Here is a 20,424-nt window from a genome sequence, read left to right as displayed (position 1 = left end):
TCTGGAATCTTCCTGTCTCCACCCCTTAGTGTATGGTCACAGGTGCTCACAGCTATGCTCTGATTTTTACATGGGCACCCGAGTTCTGAGCTCTTCCAGTTCATGTAGCCTTGCTCCCACTCAGTAAGCCATCTCCCCAGTCCCATGAACAGTTTGTATAAAACTATTCGAAGCATAATTTTCTAATTAGCAAAAGGATACATTGTCATTATATGAAATTAATACCATTTCCGGCAGAATGGTACAAGTAAATTAAGGCCACATCCTAGCCTGTAAAGCATGTCTGGGCAGTCTTCCATTGAGAGAAGTTTTCTATAGGCTCTACAGAATTAGAGCTTTTTGACATTACCCATAGCAGTTTTCTTATCTTTTAAGAACTACTTCTTCTGACTTCTGGAAAACAGAGCCAGATGGCCTTGTCTCTGAAACCTTATAAAATCCAAACCTGAGAGTACCCGTGGTAACTGAGGGATCATTTGAGAAGTATCAGGTCTTCGTTCCCATATGATCTTTCTTGCACTTTTGCCAAATAGTAGCCCCAGAATGTTGTGGATCCTTCAAGTAAGCTGATCATAATTAAGTACTGCATTCCTGTAAGGTTCATATATCCCAGCAGTTAACACAGGAATTTAGAAACCCTAATGACCTCTTCTCTAAAAGCACAGTTCTCTTTCTCTTCTACTCTTCTGCTTCATATTGCTATGCTGTGTGTGTCCCCCCTTTCCACACTCTGAGGCCCATAGAACAGGTAGTAGTGCCCACCCACTGTAAGCTATTTCAGCCTCTGGATTTTTCCACTCTTCCCTTCTGGACTCCAGGCTGATTTCTATAGACTATTATACCTTTGGCCCTGGAGTCATCTTTCACCATGAAAGTACAATGAAAGTGTATTTGTGAATGTATTGCCACTGAGGCAAATAAAATCATGTGATTTACTTAAACTTTTTTTTCAAAATTAATTTTCTTCTTCTGGCTTTGAGATAAATCAAAAGATTGGTACTGCTTCTCAGACTCATGACCCTCAGGAACTCAGAATAACGTGTCTGGTGAGTAATGCTGCCTCTTTCCCCTCCCTGTAGAGCCCTGAAGATAAGCTGAAGTGAAATCCAGAATGCATGGCTGCGTCCAAACTTGGTCATGCCTTGTAAGTTTCTACAGAGACTGACTTCAGGTCAGATATTACAGACTTTGAGAGGACCTCCCAGTTCTGTAGCAAGAATATTGGGAAAGGTCAGAACCATTTAATTGACCTTTTTATTCTGCTTAGAAGTGGCAGCTGCAATTTCCTACTTGAAGAAGCAAAATTTGGGAGTGGGGGTGATAAAGAATTCACAGTCCTCCCTAAGAGAACTTCAGCATTCAATTAAGTTCGCAAGGCCTTTCTAATAACATCAAGTGTTGTGAATCAGAGTCTCAGCGTTTGAGGCACGCAAATCTTATTTGTGCTTGTAGCTATTGTTCTAAAACAGAAATCGGGTTGGTTCACTTCTTCCGGTAGCTGTCGTTGCATCCACTGTCCATGTTGTGGTCAGGTCACTTCACAAAGCTAAACATTCATTCCTTATTCATGCTTCAGGAGCTGAAATTGTTTAAACATTTTGTGTGTTTCTCACAGCCCACAGCACCTTCTCTCAACTCCATATGCATTACTAGAGTCCTATATTTTCTCCGTGTCTATGTCAATCCCTCCAGAGCGAAATGGTCTGTCTTCCTTCAAGGCTTGTCTGTGTATGTATTGTCCCACATGAGGGGCATGGCCCTGGTTGTGTTTAGTTGCTGTGTTTCCCTTAAAAGTTAGAATGACCGGAGCCTGTTTCATATTTATTTCTTTGTTTAAAAATTGTCATGGTCCTTTTTTAAAAGCAGAACAAATTTCACACACACACACACACACACACACACACACACACATATATATATATATATATATATATATATATATATATATATATATCATGCATTGACCTATATCATATATGTCCATCTACGTCACTTCATTTAGGAGTGTGCTGAGTGCAAACTCATGTCCCATTTTAGGGCTAATATCGAAGGGAGCCACTGCTAGTCCTACCTGTGATTTTGTTTCCCTCTCCTCTCCATTTGTTTCCTTCTCTTTTCTTGATTTTCCTGTAATTACCGATGACTGAGCCAGCATTGGAATGAGGTTGAGACATTGGAAAGAGAATATGGAAATAGCCAAGCTGTGAAATCCTATCATTTTTGGATCCTACAGTCAAATGCAGGTGCTATTAACTAAAAACCCAGAGACCAAGAGGATCAAGCTTGTGGAGAAACAGTGTAGTTCATTTTAATGAATATTTAATTGGCCCAAAGACATCTCCTTGTCTTTCTTCATTAGAACTTTTAATCCATAAGGGAATCTTTGTGAGGACTTTACTGTGCTAGGGGAGACATACACTGAATATTAAATATCATCGTTGAGCCCAGAATTGCAAATCATTGCAAGGATCATAGGCACTTTTCCAATGGAAGGTGTGGACAGAAGGTCCTAGTGGTGATGGTGATGAGTTAGTGCTGGGACAGAAGACAAAGGGGGTGTCTGCTTATAAGCAGAAAGACTAGGAGGCAAGGAGAAAAGAAATACCTCTGATGTGTTTGGACCATGAAAGGACAGGTGAAACTCAGCGTGGTGACTCCTAGGAAAGACTCGTCAAGTCCTTTAAACAATGAGAAACACCACATTGCTTTGTGTTCTGCACTTGTTCTTCACATTGCAAGGACATATGTCTTCTCCCCCAAGTGTCTTTGAAAAGAGCATTATTTCCTCTTATTAGACAAAATGAATCATTTAATGGTAAAACCAACATAAAAATCTTCCAACAGAAAGTCAGCACAGTGTTTGGAAAAAAAAAAGGTAACAGAAGAGACCTGTTAAAATACCCATTCCTGAGTCCTCCTGCTTGAGGGCATGGCGATTTTTTCCCTTCCCTTTGATGATTTCTGTCTCTCTGCCCAGCCTAGATTTTTAATGACTGAGTGCTTGAAACCTTTTCTTGCTATCAAATTGGCTTGTCTCAAAGGATTCTTCCCTTTTTTCCCTCTCACCCCACAAGGATCTTGTTGCTTGATTTAATTCTATATTTGAAGGGCGACAGAAGATGGAGAGGACCAAATTAGAAGGCTGGATTCTTTGAGATAAGTTCAAAACTCCAGTTGAAATATTTATAAAGTAAGATTTGTGTTGGGATAATCACAGGATCTGCTGCATTGGAGTTCTCGTCCACACCAGTTGCACCACTGTTTAATAGTCCATTGTCATTGTCCCATGGGGAAATTGGGAATCTGAGTTAATGTGGGGATTTTGTAGACACAGCTTGAAATTGGCAACTGTGCCTTCCCTTGCGGCAGGAAGACATCATTGTGCCTCAGAACCCACAGGAGTGGAACAGGGATGGCCTCAAAAACCTCAGGAACAGCAGACCTAAATTAGCTTAAGAGTGGAAACTTCGTGAGGCTGGAGAGATGGTTCTTTCAGTCAAGTGTTTGCAGCGAAAGCCTGAATTCAGTCCTAGAGGACACAGAATAAAAAGAGCCTTGCACATTGGCATTTTATTGCAATCCCAGCTAGAAAGGCATTCACATACAGAGTAACCGAGGGAAAGAGAAACACCTGAGGTTCATTACTGACTCCCACATGGGGGCGCGCACGCGCGTGTGTGCGCGCGCGCGCACACACACACACACACACACACACACACACACACACACACACACACGCGCGCGCGCGCGAGAGGGAATGCAGGACCAGGAGGAAGAGGCAAAGCAAGACGAAGAGGAAGGCAGAAGAGAGGACTGCCAACCTGGTTCCGGATATTAGATGTTTCTCAGTGTTCTTTCTACTTTTGGGGTTCTTGTTTAAGAATTTATCCAATACTCTGTCTTGTTCAGGTAGAAAAACTTATTACTGCTTTACGCTATTGTTTAGTGAAGGTGCTGATGGTTTTTCCCGGTACCAGGCTAGAAATGATTTCACCACATCACAGGCAACGTTAAAGTTATGACTAGAGGTTTTAAACCATAACAGGAGACCCGTAAATGCCTGGTTTGTCTGCACCTTTTTCTTTCTGAGCTCATTCTAAGCATGAGTAGTGTGGATGTCCTTAAGAGTTCACTGTAGTTTGGGCTTGACGGCATCGGGAGTTTTGAAGTCTGTTTGTTCTTTGTATATCCGGTGTGTTTTAAGGTTATGCATCATTATTATGGACTCAGATTTGAAACTAGAGCAGAGAATTTGAATTTAGAAAGCTTTATATTTGTCCCAATGCCTTAAGAGCTGTTCTTTTTCTTTTTTAGCAAAGTCTAGAAGATAGAGAGGAAAGATAAGGGAGTGGATAGTGATTTGTCTAGAGAGACTCCCACATGTACTCTGGAAGTCCAAGCCCTCAGCCTCCCCATGGTTGTTTAGTGGGACCTCCTCCCCCTTACTTTTCTTTGTACAGCTAGATTTACATACCTGACTTCTGCATAAAATCCTATTTGGAGGTAGACCCAAAAGTATTTTGAAACTATGGGCATAGAAGAAAGAGAGCTGAACCTAGTTAAGTGTATTTCTTTTGTAAGGGAAAATACAAGTCAAATCGATGCCTTAACAGCCAGGAATCCTTGCTTTGCAACTAAAAGCCAAAAGCCAGAGCTGGGTGCAATGCTGGAGGATCACTTACATGCCATGGGTAAATTCCTAATTTTCATCTCCAGAAACACAAAAAGGTGCATAGGTGTAAATTAAGGGGGTGGGAGGAGAATTAGGATGAGGGAAGGAGAAAGGAGGGAGCATATCTGCAACACACATCAAGAACTATCTTCGATTCCTTTTGGTGTGAATTCGAAGTCATCAGAAATGCTCTCAGTCATCGGCCTCTTTGTTTCTAAGTTTGTGTTTCCTTTGGGGCTGGATAGCCTCAGATAGGTGACAGACCTATGTAAAATGGATGAAACACTTTATTCAAACGGCCTGGGAGACCCTCTGTCCCGTGACATCAGCCCCAAGTCTCTGCCTACATTAAATAAGGCTGCATGCTACCTCATAGGTTACAATCTCTCCGTGGGAGTATGCTCAGTCATTTTTATTGTTTTTCTTTTTCCTGAGTGTAAATCACGTCATTCTACACATTTGTTCTGAGTTCATACATTCCTTCTGCTTCACAATGTCCAAATATGAATGTGCTTGTGTTCATTTCAGATATCAAATTGTCTTACATTAAATAAGCATAATAAGGATTATTTGAGAATTTTATCGATAACATATTTTAAGTTTGTTCGTCAATGTATTATATCGAGCAACACATTGTATTGAAAAAGTTCTACATAGTTCCTGGATTTTTATGAGTACTATTTCTTCAGCCAAGTTGATAGAAATAGATCTTCTGTGTTAACCACTGTAGGCATTTCTGACTTTTGTGAATACTATTTGACCTCCAAAGAGACTTACTAGTGTCCTTAGTTTTTCAGAGAGCTGCTGTTAACAAATCCTTATTGGACTCCCCCTTGGTAAGGAGCTTTGCTACATGTTCCACATACCAGATCTCATTTAATCCTGTACAACTTGCATGTGCTTACCCTATAATGCTGCTTCTACTGGTTTTCTTACCTTTTGACCGCAGAACTCTCTGTGACCTTAAGAGTGTTAGTTCCAGGTCTTAATTTTGAAGGGATTTGTCTTGTCTTTACTAAAGAAGGGTTTCCTATACTAATGTGAAAAGATACTTATTTAGAGCATCTCAGTTGCTCAAAAAGGAAATTTGCCCTTGAGACTTCGACCAAATGTGACAAGGGAACTATTTAAACCTGCTCTGTCCCTGTCTCGTGGCTGTCTATCTTGGATTCTAGACAGGTTTTGGATTTGTGTGGTTATTATTTGGAATAATTAACTGTACAAATAAAACCTAATGTCAGTAAAAGAAAATTATTTCTCAGTTTCGTACTGGTCTGATTGTAACCACCAGAGAAATATGGCAAGAAGAAAAGCAAAGATCTGTCCATTGGTTGAAAATACCACACACGTTTCATGGCGCTGCACATGCCTCTGAGTGGAGTCATTAATTCTTGTGTAAAAATGATCCTCATGGTGTCAATACTTGGGAACGCTTTAAGGTCACTGGCATTACTACCTCACAGCCTTCCCAGATTCTATAGCTAGTGAGTAAACTTATTTTGTGTAATCCTGTGAAGAATTATGTTTGTTTAACTTTCAGTTCTTATGGTCAGATGTTTAGCTCTATTTAACTTAGCTTACAGCAGTGAAAGTTTCTCTGATCTTTTAAAAATACAGGTCAACTTCTGAGCTCTTAGGAAGTGTTTAATCAGTAGACATTGTTGTGGACAGCAGTCCTTCCTTCCTGATAAAGCCTATGGACACACAGAAAGATTGCTTCCAACCCTTCCAAAAACAATGACACTCAGTCAATCGAAGAGATGGGAAAAGAGCAAATCAGTTAAGTCACTTTCACCCATAGTAAAAACTATAGAAATATTCTTAGATCTTTGGAATTTGTGAAATTTCTATAGAACAGACACAAAGGTATCGTTATAGAGGACCAGAATTCCCAGTCAGCTTGAGATGCTTCCAGAAGTTTGGCATTTTAAAATACTTTATTCTTTCATCGTCACACTGCTTCACTTAATTGGTCTTGGTAATTTATTTATATCTTGCTTTCATAAAGACCTCTTCGAAGTTTTGTGTAAATTCTAAAGTCAGTTCCTTGACATCTTTTCTAGTGTTTTATATTCTATATGGAGTGCCTGTCATACTTTCACTTTGGTATCTTTTCTGAAAACAGAGAGAGAGAGAGAGAGAGAGAGAGAGAGAGAGAGAGAGAGAGAGAGAGAGAGAGAGAGAGAGAGAGAACAGCAGGTTGGGGGGAATAAGAACAATTATTGTTGACCTGTCATCAGAGATTAGAAGACAGGACATCATATTAATTAGTTTCTTCATTCGGTGGAAAGCTGAGTCCTCCTGTGTATACTTCAGGTTTAGTTGGAGCATGCCTGTCAGTAGCTATCATGCAAGGGTTTCTCCACGCCTAAAACAAGTGCTACATTAACCGTTCCTGTTACACTTGAAATGTGTGCTCTGTACAGAGCTCGATGTAGGGGCTTTCTTCCATGTCATATGCACCGTCCTGTAACGGGGAGACTTCTTTATCATTTACCCTTCGCACCTATGAAAGACCAAGTGAAGTCATTTGCCGTAGATTGTTGAGTTGCTGATGAGTCAATGCAGACCTTGGAAACACTTACACTAATACCAGGGAGTACACACGTTACAGAACAGGGACTTTGCCCGAGCCACTCTTTCTCTGAGCTATATTTTCTCTAGGAAAAAAGAAATGGTTCATTTTCATGTTCAATTCTCTGTGATGACTTGTCTTGCTTTGTGTGGTAATAGCTGAAGAATTCTGAAGGGAAAAGGGGGGTCTTTACATCGAAACAAATATACCATGTTCTTTCAAGTTGTATTTGGGACGCGTTAAACACATTTCTTTTAACTCCTCTAACTAAAGCAATTAGGAATAATTTTCCTTTGTGGATATTTACCTCAAAGGAATTTTATAAGAATGACCGAATCATTTGCAGAAGAGATACAATGTTTAATATTTTCAGATTTGTAGGGTTTTTTTTCCCAGGATTTTGCCTGCATCTGATTTCATCTGAGAAAGACACTGGGTTTCCCTACTCCCATAGCTCATTTATAAAACATGCCAATATTTATTCAAGCCTTTGTAAGCCTGGGAGCCAGATTGCAATGCAAACAGATTAAAGTTGTTTAATACTTCTAGTCCCACCATCAAGGCTGTATGCATTCCTGAAATGAGCAATAGCCCCATACTTTCTCTCTCCGAACGTCCATACTAACGGGACATCATTTGCTATATAATTGCTTATATAACTCACAACACATGGGACCATGTAGTGCATAGCGAGCCTTTTAAGAGACTAGCTTAATATCTTTGCTTTCCAATTTTAAACATAAATGACCAGATAGAGAACAGCAAGAATCAGCCTTCTTTATAAATAGAACCTGAGTGATTAAGAGCAGATGTGCTAGGACTTGAAATGTTCTTTACCAGTAATTTCCTTGACCAAAATGAGACATGAGTCTGTGCCCAGATCTTTTACCTAGCAATATTCAGGACATGCAGAAAGGAGAAGGCAATTACCTAAGGAGTTCCTTGTCACTTTGAATTGGATGCTGCTGCTGCTGCTTCTGCCAGCAGTATTTCCTTTTCAAAATTATTTTACTTTTTGAGACTAATTACACATTTCCCCTTCCCCTCCTTTCCTACAAGCCTTCCCATTAATCTCTCCTTAGTCTTTTTCAAATTCATGTTTCTTTATTCTCTCTCTCTCTCTCTCTCTCTCTCTCTCTCTCTCTCTCTCTCTGTGTGTGTGTGTGTGTGTGTGTGTGTGTGTGTGTGTGTGTGTGTATAAATTCTGAAATGCTTAAGTTAACATACTCAGCCTGGATAATGTTCTGAAATTCCTGGAGAAAGAATCTGATAACAAACTTTCTGATCCCTTGGTTTGGCTCTTGTAATCTTTCTAGCCACCTCTTCTGAAATGTTCTCTGAGCCTTGAGTGAGGGAATTGTTTTGTAGGTGCATCAGGCTAGGCACCACCATCAATAACCATGGCTTCACTAGTAGTCATTCAAATATTCGTACCGAGTATGGTTTCCCTCTTTTAAGTCCAACTAGAGAGCTCTTTGGTTTCAACTCCTTCATCCTTTGGGTTATCATGCCATGCTGGTCATTGTTATGGTTCATAGGTGTCATACTTGGGGACGACTGTTGGTTGCTTCCCTCCTCAAGAAGTTTCTGTGGAGTCTTTGGGTGCTGTGAAAGCTAGTACTCAGAGAGAAGGATCTCAGGTCAGTTCTAGCTTAGAGACCTCTGCATATCTCACAGGTATTGGAGTAGCCTTTGAGAAAATATCATGAAAATGAACATTTCTTTAAAAGCGGGGCAGTGGTGGATCTCTGGGCCAGGTGGCAAAAATAATTCAAGAAGATTGTCGCCTTCCAATTTGTGGAGGAGGAATATTTAAGTGCCCTTATTTGAATTCAACTCTTCTTTCATGACTTTATGATACCCCCCCTCTCTGTGTGTGTGTGTGTGTGTGTGTGCGTGTGTGTGTGTGTGTGTGTGTGTGTGTGTGTGTGCGTGTGTGTACACAAGAAGGATATTTTCATTCACTCAAGGGTCCTCATTTTACTTCAAAATTAAACCTCTATTAATAGGACCTTGCAGTAGAGCTTCCAGCTTGTCAATATTCTTGAAATGCTAGTCCTTTACCTATTTGTCTGTTGCAAAACACATTAGAGGTTTAATGATCCTCAAATGTGAAATAGCCTTTTAAGAGAGATGAGTCTTACTGTTGACAAGGAACACAAGGTAGAGGAGTGAGAGCCAAAATTGCAAATAGTGACTCTCACAGTCAACTCACGTACCCTTGCTGTACATATGTGTAGAAGCTTTCTTGACCCTTGAACTCCAAAGGATCTAGCACTGTAAATGGTGTTCCTGTTTAATTTTAATCTGTTAAAAAGACTTTTAAACCAGCATACCTTTCATTCTTCTGCCTAATTCTAGTTGGCATGGTGGTGGCTACATATGTGGATGTTTATCTGAGCTACTGAATCTTTGGGACAATACTCTCTCTTCATTAGAAGGAATTAGCACATCTATTTTTTTTCTGAGTAACTCCATCTTGTTATGTGGAAAGACTTAATATTCAAGCTCCATCAAAACATAATTACCTAAGATGCTTTTGAATAGAGAATGGGATTCAGTCTGCACATCTGAAAGATGTCAGAATGTCGAAGTTTTCATTCTTGTCTTCTGTTTAGTCTCTACAGATGAGCTCAGACGAAAAAGTTGTAGTAACCATCCTGAGCTTTTCCTGTTATACTATTGGTGTCCAGTAGGAGTTACATATGCACCTTATTTCTTGACTGTGCAGAACACCTAAGTCATGCATTTGAACTATATATCCTATCCGTTTAACTTGGTCATAACTGCACTGATTCTGTCACAATGGTGATCAGTTTTTCAGATTACAGTAGAATATAAAACATGTAAATAGATCAAATCATTCTTATACCTGAGTTTAAGTAAAATACAATGTTTACAAGAAAAGTCATGAAAGAAATTTAGTAGAAAAAAGGTGGGAGTCAATGACTCAGTGAACTATTAACTTCAGGGTTTGGCTGAAGATGCCAAGCTCTCTTATTTCTTACAATTGCAGATAGCGCTTGATCAATCATTGTTCAACTTCGGTCTTCACCCTTATGGTCAGGACAGTAGCATGTATACCATGAAGACCATGCTCTCATTTTAGAAATGTAAAGGTGTATTTTTTTGTTTTTGTTTTTGTTTTTGTTTTTTTTTTTTTTTATTAACTTGAGTATTTCTTATATACATTTCGAGTGTTATTCCCTTTCCCGGTTTCTGGGCAAACATCCCCCTCCCCCCTCCCCCCTCCCCTTCCTTATGGGTGTTCCCCTCCCAACCCTCCCCCCATTGCCGCCCTCCCCCCACCAGTCTAGTTCACTGGGGGTTCAGTCTTAGCAGGACCCAGGGCTTCCCCTTCCACTGGTGCTCTTACTAGGATATTCATTGCTACCTATGAGGTCAGAGTCCAGGGTCAGTCCATGTATAGTCTTTAGGTAGTGGCTTAGTCCCTGGAAGCTCTGGTTGCTTGGCATTGTTGTACAAATGGGGTCTCGAGCCCCTTCAAGCTCTTCCAGATCTTTCTCTGATTCCTTCAACGGGGGTCCTATTCTCAGTTCAGTGGTTTGCTGCTGGCATTCGCCTCTGTATTTGCTGTATTCTGGCTGTGTCTCTCAGGAGCGATCTACATCCAGCTCCTGTCAGTCTGCACTTCTTTGCTTCATCCATCTTGTCTAATTGGGTGGCTGTATATGTATGGGCCACATGTGGGGCAGGCTCTGAATGGGTGTTACTTCAGTCTCTGTTTTAATCTTTGCCTTTCTCTTCCCTGCCAAGGGTATTCTTGTTCCCCTTTTAAAGAAGGCGTGAAACATTCATATTTTGATCATCTGTCTTGAGTTTCATGTGTTCTATGCATCTAGGGTAGTTCAAGCATTTGGGCTAATAGCCACTTATCAATGAATGCATACCATGTATGTCTTTCTGTGATTGGGTTAGCTCACTCAGAATGATATTTTCCAGTTCCAACCATTTGCCTACGAATTTCATAAAGTCATTGTTTTTGATAGCTGAGTAATATTCCATTGTGTAGATGTACCACATTTTCTGTATCCATTCCTCTGTTGAAGGGCATCTGGGTTCTTTCCAGCTTCTGGCTATTATAAATAAGGCTGCGATGAACATAGTGGAGCATGTGTCTTTTTTATATGTTGGGGCATCTTTTGGGTATATGCCCAAGAGAGGTATAGCTGGATCCTCAGGCAGTTCAATGTCCAATTTTCTGAGGAACCTCCAGACTGATTTCCAGAATGGTTGTACGAGTCTGCAATCCCACCAACAATGGAGGAGTGTTCCTCTTTCTCCGCATCCTCGCCAGCATCTGCTGTCACCTGAGTTTTTGAGTAAAGGTGTATTTTTACTAGATGTAAATAGGTGGATTTCCTTCAGATGAGTGCAGGTGGTCATGCAGGCCAGAGGTATAGGGTTCCCTGGAACTACAGTTACATTTGGTTGTGAACCAAATATTGAGGGGAGCAGGGAACTGAACCTAGGGCCTGTACAAGAGCAGTATATACTTTTAATAGGTGAGCTATTTTTCCAACTTCTTGTACATAGACTTTTTTGATCATTTTCCAGCTAATAAATAGAACAATGCGGCATGCTTTCCTGCAGTGCTGGAAGGAGCCAGTTCAGCCAGGTGTTCATGATGATATCCAGCCAGTGTTCTAACCTCTAGAGCTTAGCTATATTATCAGCATTTTAAACCTAGGATAGTTTCAACATCCCATAGATTTACCATGGCATAATCTCTCAATAAATCGAAAATTCTCCCTAGTGGTGGACATTCGTTGAATATGATAGAAAGAGAGATATCAAGCTCACTAATGGTCTTTACTCCTTTCCTAAAGCCCGTTTTCTCCACTCTCCACTTTTCTTTAATATGGCACACTACCAACAGTATTGACCCCTCTGCCCATCCCCATCATTACTATTTCTGTTCATGAGATCCTTTTTATTGTACAGCTGGATTAGGACTTTGCCACTGTGCTTCCAGATGTGATAAATAAGATAATTTCCTGCCAAATTGATATGTTCATCTTTGTGCCCTCCAAGGTGTCTTATGGAAATCTCTTTCCATATATGTTTATGATTCTGATTAGCCATGTCTCCACCCCACTACCAATGAACCAGAGAATTGACGGCTTATAATTATACCTCATATCTCTAAGAACATCAGGGGTGATGTATGTACATCACCCTCATGCAGCTGCTTCCCTACCTCATGTTATCGATAGAAGCATCACTAACTCAGGCTTCTTCCTTGCATGATTGAAATGATCTTCTCAATTCGGTAACCTACTTGTGAACTATAGATAACACAGCTCTGAAAATATAGGAATGGGGAATAAGATTTCAGGATAGGATTAAAGCTTTGTAAACCCAAAGAAGCAGAAATGATGTAACTGGATAAGCTCTAATCACTTCAGGTTTATTCTCTATGAGCTGTAGTTTTTTTCTCTACAATGAGTGGATCTTTGATGAGTAGAGTGTCTCAATGTAACCAGAGTAAGAATTTGCCATCATTCATAAAACACAGAAATAGGTGTCTTAAACAAATCATTTTGTTCAAGGTCTTCATAATCTCCTCTGCCCTACAAAGACCAGAACCTTTATAAATCCCTCTCTATGACCCTGACAAGAACCACAAAATGCCTTTAGAACATTGAAACTGATACTTAAAGGAAAATAAGGGCTGGGGCAGTATGATGTACTATAGTAGTTCTGGGAAGCACATTTTCCATTAAAAAGTCAGATCTTAAGCTTTTCTTCTCACAGACCTTTTGTGTGGAGAGATTTTTGTCATGTTTGGGACAAGATTTGTCCTATTAGCCAGCTCTTTATTTCTAGGACAATTACTATAGCAATGATTGGTAGGGACTGCACAGGCTGAGATGTGCTAAATGGCTGAGTGGTGATGTTGGCATGGTGGGTGGAGGAGCTACAGGAAGTCATTTCAACAACAACATTGCTCTTCTTATTTTCTTCATCAATACACATTGTAAAACATGGCTAACTGGCCAACAGCTCTCTGTCCTGGTTATGTATAAACATAGCAGTGGGACAACAAGGGAAGTTTCCTAGTGAGTTCCTTTAAAGAATGTGCCTCCCCTCTCCTAACTTGTTATTGTTTGAGGTCAGTCTGATTTCTCAGTGCTGGGGGTTGAATTAGAATAGAAGGGTGGGTATGTTTTTTATCTAAAGGAAACTCTAGGGAGGACATTAAATGCAGCTACAAAAGAAAAATCAAAGAAGAGCACAGATGAGGATTACTCTTGGGACTTAATGGTGGTTTTGCCTTCATTTCCATTGTCCAGACATTTACTTTATGCACATCCTTTTTAGTCAAATAACAACTTGCCTTTACTTTTTCCTTTCTTACTTTAACTACGCTCAGCTTTTTAATTAAGGCAACCACAAGAGTCCTTAGCAATAGACATACTTTGACATGTGTCTGATATAATTTTATGCATCTGGAGTGCAGTTTGGAACAAACACACAAAAAAGTGTGGTTTAAATAGAACCCCTCAGGTTCTCTTGTTCATAGAGAAGTGTAAAAGGCCTCCTGACATGTGGGAAAGAAGTGTACATTAGAATTCATTCAGATTTCCAATTGGGAAAAGCAGATACATTGGGTTCTGACAGAGAGAACTGGGAAAGAGAATGTTGGGAGAAGAGGATTGCCTAGGTTTAGAACTGGAGAAGGCTTGAAAAAGCCAAAGCAGCTCAATGGGATGATAGAGATGTGATCGAAAGTGATGACCAAAAACCCGGATGTACAGCTATAGGTCTGATGTCACTCGTGTGCTTAGGCTGTCTATGAAATGCTTTTTTTTTTTTACCTACAAATACAACAGGAACTATCCAGAAATCCCTGCCACTTCAATGAGAAGAGAAATAAAATCATTCTAGGAAATATGCCAAATGATGTTACCCTGTGTCTCCGAATACTGGGCATTGAGTCCTAAATTGAGTATGGACATAATCAACTGCTTTCAGATTGGTAATTTGATGAATATTATGGGATAAGGTTAAAAAATAATGCCTTAGAAATGAAAAGAAATAGTTCTTGGAGAAGTTGGAAGAGGTCACTGAAACATTGCTTTTTGGTGAAATTAAATGAAGCAGAAGGACTGTGGAGCCTTATATTCTTTAATTATTGCAATGATAAGGGGGAGAGAAAATCATTTTTTATGTATAAATGGATGTACATGCACATGTGGTGTGTGTGTGTGTGTGTGTGTGTGCGTGTGTGTGTATGTGTGTGTTCTCATTCATACTCACTTGCCTATACCTACAGAGACGTCACAGCTCTGCTGCTCTCTTTTGCCTCAGAGATGTCATTGACGCTGTTTCTCCAGCCTAGACTGTGACTCATGTTTCCAGCATCACTAAGTCTCTAACACAAGACAAGAAGAAAGGGAAACTATTGTCCTAGAAGTACATGGAAGATAGAAGCAGAATGGCTTTTAGGTGTGTATGTACATATCAGTAGGTGTGCATATTAATTAGTGTTATCAGTATTAATTAGAGTTTTTCCACTCTTAATTACAATGTCATGAAAACCAATGACCTAACTTCTTCATCTCCTCCAATCTCCAGGGAATTTAATTCTGGTCTGACATGATGGATGGTTTCAACATATACTTATTGGTGAGTTGAATAGCACATTTAAAACATAGGATGTTTATTTAAAAGGATCCTCTCTATCCTGTTTTGCAATATTGCTAGAATCCTTGGTGGTATTTACTGTATGTATACTATGTAATGTGTTTTCAGAGCATTTCAACAAGCGAACTATCAGGCTGGTCTGACTTCTGCTTCGAGCCCCTTGAAGATACAGGATATAGTGGGGAGACTCCAGCCATCACTGTAGGGACATGTGAGGAATTTTGTCACTAACATGCTCCCCAATTTTCTATCTGGCTTGAGATAGAAAATACTTACAGTAATGAAGTATCCCTATGGGTCTTCTTAGTGTTACAGAAAGTTATCAATTTGCTAGTAATGACTCAGTCTCTTCTTATAACAACAAACAGAAAGTCAAGCTTGCCCTAGGGAATCTGATTTAATGGTGTATAACCATTGATTTAAACCACATAAGAGATTATAAATATTTTGCAGTGTAAGAACAGCCGATGAGTTTCGTAGATATTAATCGTCTCATTAGGGCAAAGTTAAGAAAAATCACTGCACTTCATTTAGCTTAGTAGTTTCAACTGAATTGACTTCTTGACTTGGTATCCAGAAACTAGAATATTCCTTTTCTAGACTCACACCATTGATCTGGAAAGGCTTCAAAGCATGTTTTGTTCAACTTATTCTTTTCAATCATAAGCAAAAAGACACAGAGAAAGGCTAAGTGACTTGCAAAGGTCACATGTTGGCAGCTTTCTAGATTCAGAAGTTTTTTGGAATGGACTTAGTGAAAAGGAAATGTAGGGAGCAAATTTATTAGTTTCTTTTCTTATAGCTGAGACCAACTACCTGACAAGAGGCAATTTAAGGGAAGAAACTTTTAGTATGGCTTACAGTTAGAAATGACACAATCATGTGAGGAAGCATGCTGTCAGGAAGCAGGAAACTGCTTGGTCACATTTTATATGCAATCAGGAAATAGCCAGTGAATGGGAAATACGGTCCCCGCCCTCCCTCCACTGACCCAGTTCTTTCAACAAAGTTCTACTTTTGGAAGATTTCATTGCCTTCTAGAACAAGCTCCACCAACTGGGCACAAGTGTTCACAAACATAAGCCTACAAGACATCTACAATCAAACCACAAGGTAGTGTGTTATTGAGCATGCAGGCAGTACAGCCAGTGAGTTGCATGAAAGTAACCTTGCTATTCTGTAAAGAAAGTGGAGTAACGGACAGTTTACATGTATGGGTCTTCTAAGCCCCAGATCATGTTTTAAAATCTCTAAACTTATCATGTCATTTATACTATACGACAATGATTCCTGTTTCTATGATCTACATTAGCGCTGTGACTTTGTAGACCAGTGGTTCCCAACCTTCCTAATGCTTCAACGCTTTAATTCAGCTCCTCAGGTTGTGAGGAGCTCCAGCACAAAATTACTTTTGTTGCTACTTCATAAATGTAGTTTTGCTACTGTTATGAATCATAGCGTGAATATCTGTGATTTCTAATGGTCTCAGGCAACCCCTGTGAAAGGATCATTTGACACTCAAGGGGAAGCAACCCACAGACTGAAAACTATTGTTTTAGCTCCTCCTTCCAATATTTGTTCATGAGCTTCTCTTTAAACCATCAGAGGTACAGCATCTAGTGACATGCCAGAAAGCATTTTCTTTCTATCAAATCCTCGTATTTTTCAGTTATGAGGATATAGTAAGAAAATGAGAGAAGAAAAATTAGCCCCAAAGTTCTGCCTTCTCTGGCAAACAGCCATCACCATATCTACCAAACTCAATTAAAATTTCTTTTCCAATTAAAAACCGTGTGTTAAGGATGTCTTCTACAAAAGCTACTACAATGTCAAAATACAAAAACAAAACAAAAACAAACAAAACAAAAACAATAACAAACAAACCCAAACAAACAAACCCAGCAGGTGGAAAGCTCCCTGTTCCTCTATCATCTCTCTGTCCATCGGTCTGTCCATCTATCTGTCTGTCTGTCTACCTACGCACCCACCTACCCACCCATCCTTCTATATATCATCTATCTATCTATCTATCTATCTATCTATCTATCTATCTATCTATCTATACATTTTGTTTTTTTCCAGATGGAGTTGCTCTGTGTAACAACCCTAGCTGTCCTGGAACTCTCTTTGCAGACAAGGCTGGCCTTGAACTCACAAAGGCCCACCTGCCTCTGCCTCTCCAGTACTGGGATTAAAGGTGTACACCACAACATTCAGTAGGCTTTGTTCTTTTGATCAGTTGTTGACAGTTGTCCTGGGGGGTGGCAGGCAGATTCATAATCCATACACCTTGACAGAAATCCATTTGGCACAGAATATGATATTGTGGACTGGGGACTCAAGAAACGCTGTACAGAACACCTGCAATCGGGTCTTAGGAAGGGGCCTTTCCCTGTAGCATCTGCTGATTGAAACATCTGCAATCCCCTAGCTGATTCTGCTCGCAAGTCTCAGCCTAGATCCATCACATGGCTCTCAGTGCCTGCCCTTGAGGAAAAGTGTCACATAGCTGCTGGAAGATGAGGGTAATGGTTTATGACTTCCGCACCTGAAGTCCTGTTCCCTGGAGATGGTGATCATACAGAACGAATATTGCTTGGCTGGTGATAATGTCACACTGCCATGCTGAGTTACACGGCTTGCCTGGTACCTGCAGCTAAAAAAAAAATGAAAAAAGAAAAAAAGAAAATCTCTTGGCTTATTAATCCCAATGCCATGTAAATAGAGCCTGTGTCAAGGAGATCATAAACGAGAAAACTGATGCACTAATGGGAACATTAGTAAGGAAGAGAGAGTAACCATCCCCTCACTCATCCTCCAGTCAGTTCCTGACAGCATCATTAGCCAGTAAGAGAAGGCACATCACTCTTCAGGGTTCCGGAAGGCTTCCTATGCCTTCCTTCCCACCCATGCCCCAGCCCCTCTCAAGCAGTGAGCGTCTCCCAAACCATGTCACCCAACTTCCTTTTTCTGTTCACGTCTTCAGAAAGGGTTATAAGACAATCCTCATAAGAGAACCCCATAGTTGACTACCTTAATTATCAACCAGATATATTGGGGCATGATTTATTAATATTGTCAAGGAACTCAGGAGAGAGTCTAAGAAATGATCTGTTTGACTTATAGAAATTTAATTGCATGCAAAAGGCGGATTTGAAGTTTGCTGACACTCAGTTCTTTAATTGGATTATACCCAGAGACACACAAGTGCACGTCAGTTATCTCGTAAGTATGATAATTAATTGCACCGTCTATCTGAAAGGTCCTGGTGAAGCTTCACCTCCCTGCGTGGCTTGGCCTCCTGTCACCACATCTGTACACCTCTTCTTACTTTCATGATTCTTTTGTTCTTTTCCCTTCTCCATGGCTGTCTGCCGCCTCCTCCTCTCTGTTTTGTCTAGCCCTGTAGCTCCTGTCTGACCTTCCCTTCTTGCCAGTCCCCATCCTTGTTCATCCCTCCATGTTCTCTCTTGTCTTCATGCTCCTTCTCCAACAAGATTAATCAAGGCATCCATTCAAAATAAATCTATAGCTTTCTCTCACAAACTCTTGTCCTCACTTCCGAAACTGAGGCAACTTCTTTTTTTGTTTGTCAATCTTGTGGTATTTCCACCTCAGTAACATCCCATTGTGTGAAAGCAATTGAACCGAATTTTGCTTTGCAAATGTGGAGAACTGGAGTCATCTCTTCCTTCCCACGATGCCTGAGATTTCCTCTCAGTGTGGGTTGTCTCTTTCTTTTTAGCAGATGGTGATTTGTCAGGTTGGCAACCGTGGGGTTCTGACAGGAGACAGAAGCACTTTGGGTTCTGTGGGGAGATGGAGAAGCACTTTGAGAGAGATGTTATGACTCTCAACACTGACATTCACTTGACCTTCATCAGCATTCGAGGGCTTATCTCCTCGGGCCAGAATTATTTCAGCTTCTCTTCCCCAGGTCCTCCCACTTGTGGGCTCTCATTCTTGCTGACTGCTGTTGTGACATGCACCTTCCCAAAGGGCTGTTTTTATCCCATCAAAGACTCCTTGAGTCTTCGCCTGCCCATGGAGTTAAGTTCTGGCTCCTTAGTCTGACATCTGGGCTCTCCAGGAATTAACCTTCACCTGCCTACCTGAATTTGTTTCCCTGGAGCTCTCACAGTCTTTAGATCTCCCTGTAGACTCAGAAATTGACATTTCTACTATTATTCCTTATTCAGCTCATTTTACGTTGAGCTGTGTGGCTTGTATAGTGATAGCTCTCATATTTTCTATATCCAAATGCACTGAACAAAACACTATAAAAGTTAATACTACGGCAACCACAGCTATCTTTCACCTCAGGACCTGAAATAGCTTCAGGTACATTATTTCCCCAGCAGTTTCAGTCATCTGATTCCTGACAGGAGGACTCCTTGCTAGTGACTCTAGTTAGGAGTTTTCCCTGGTGCTTCTTAATCCTTGGATAAGTATTCATGTCCTGTTTGTTCTTTCTTGGCTCTGATCTTTTCTTTTGCTCTGACATTAACTCTAAATCTCTGGTTTGTAGCTTGAATTTTCTTGGGAAGGTTATAAACTTCATCATTGCAGACTGGTCCCCATTGGTTTGCTGTATATTGTGCATTAACATTCAGTAACTTATTTGGAAAACCATTTATATAAATGACCCTATGCCTTATAAAAGGTTTTGTTTGTGTCTCCTCAACTATTCCCTGAAAACATTACTTAGCATATTGTTGGTAGGGCACAGGGCCTTATGTCAGGAAATGTGATCAACAATTCTTTACTGCTAAGAGGATTTTCAATGCTATGCTGGGCAAAGATCTCTACCGATTCTCCCCAAACACAATGTCCTTCTTTCTTACCTGTTCAAATCAGTGCAGGCCACTTAGTCAAAAATTGTGTTTTTAGATATGATCAATGTCTCGCAGCTATTTCAAAGTGACCAGTATCTTTTAAAGACTCACCGTTGAAAAATTACTATTTGCACAGCAAGGTTATGGAGTTTGCTTTAAAATAAGTTTTAAAGGGAGAAAATTAGGAAGGGTTACAAATTAAGCAAGATTTGCCATGTGTTGAAAACTGATGAAACTGAGTGTTCAGTCCCTGTTTTTTGTTATGTCAAAACACAGAGCCCTCAGTGAGGCTGGGTGTGAAATTCTGCCCATGCAAAACTTCTAGATGGCATCAGTGTAACTGGTCTTATAATTTAATTTAAAAATTGCCATGCGTATTCCTGTTTGTCTATATGTAGGTATGTGAATTTGTGTATGCTTGGTGCATACACAGCATCAGCAGAGGATGTTGGATCTGGAATTACAGAGGATTGTAAACTACCATATGAATGCTGGGAGATGAATCTGGTTCCTTTGCCAGAGCTGCACGCTCTCTTAATCAGAGAGACGTCTCTATAGCCCCCTTATCACACTTTGGAAGCTTTAAGAAACCTACTATTCCAATAAACTATTTACACTTGTAAATATTTGAAGTTCCTCCAAGTACCCAGAGCAGATTCGGCCACACTTCT

At 40.3% G+C, this 20,424-nt stretch overlaps 1 protein-coding gene across 10 annotated transcripts in view; it reads left to right on the top strand.

Annotated features, from left to right (window-relative positions):
* Sorcs1 (sortilin-related VPS10 domain containing receptor 1) overlaps nucleotides 1-20,424 on the top strand; it is a 513,725-nt gene that overhangs the window by 94,703 nt on the left and 398,598 nt on the right. The window contains exons 1-2 of one of the 10 annotated variants that reach the window (XM_039080717.2): nucleotides 14,550-14,720; nucleotides 14,850-14,900. The exons of the other annotated variants lie outside the window; for them this stretch is intronic. Coding sequence (XP_038936645.1) covers nucleotides 14,871-14,900 — 30 coding nt within the window. The 5' untranslated portion in view covers nucleotides 14,550-14,720; nucleotides 14,850-14,870. Of the gene's footprint in view, nucleotides 1-14,549; nucleotides 14,721-14,849; nucleotides 14,901-20,424 lie in introns of those variants that run through there. 10 annotated transcript variants of the gene reach the window in all.

Source organism: Rattus norvegicus, chromosome 1 (genome assembly GCF_036323735.1).
Source record: "Rattus norvegicus strain BN/NHsdMcwi chromosome 1, GRCr8, whole genome shotgun sequence".
Taxonomy (NCBI): domain Eukaryota; kingdom Metazoa; phylum Chordata; class Mammalia; order Rodentia; family Muridae; genus Rattus; species Rattus norvegicus.
This window is presented reverse-complemented; position numbering and strand designations above follow the sequence as displayed.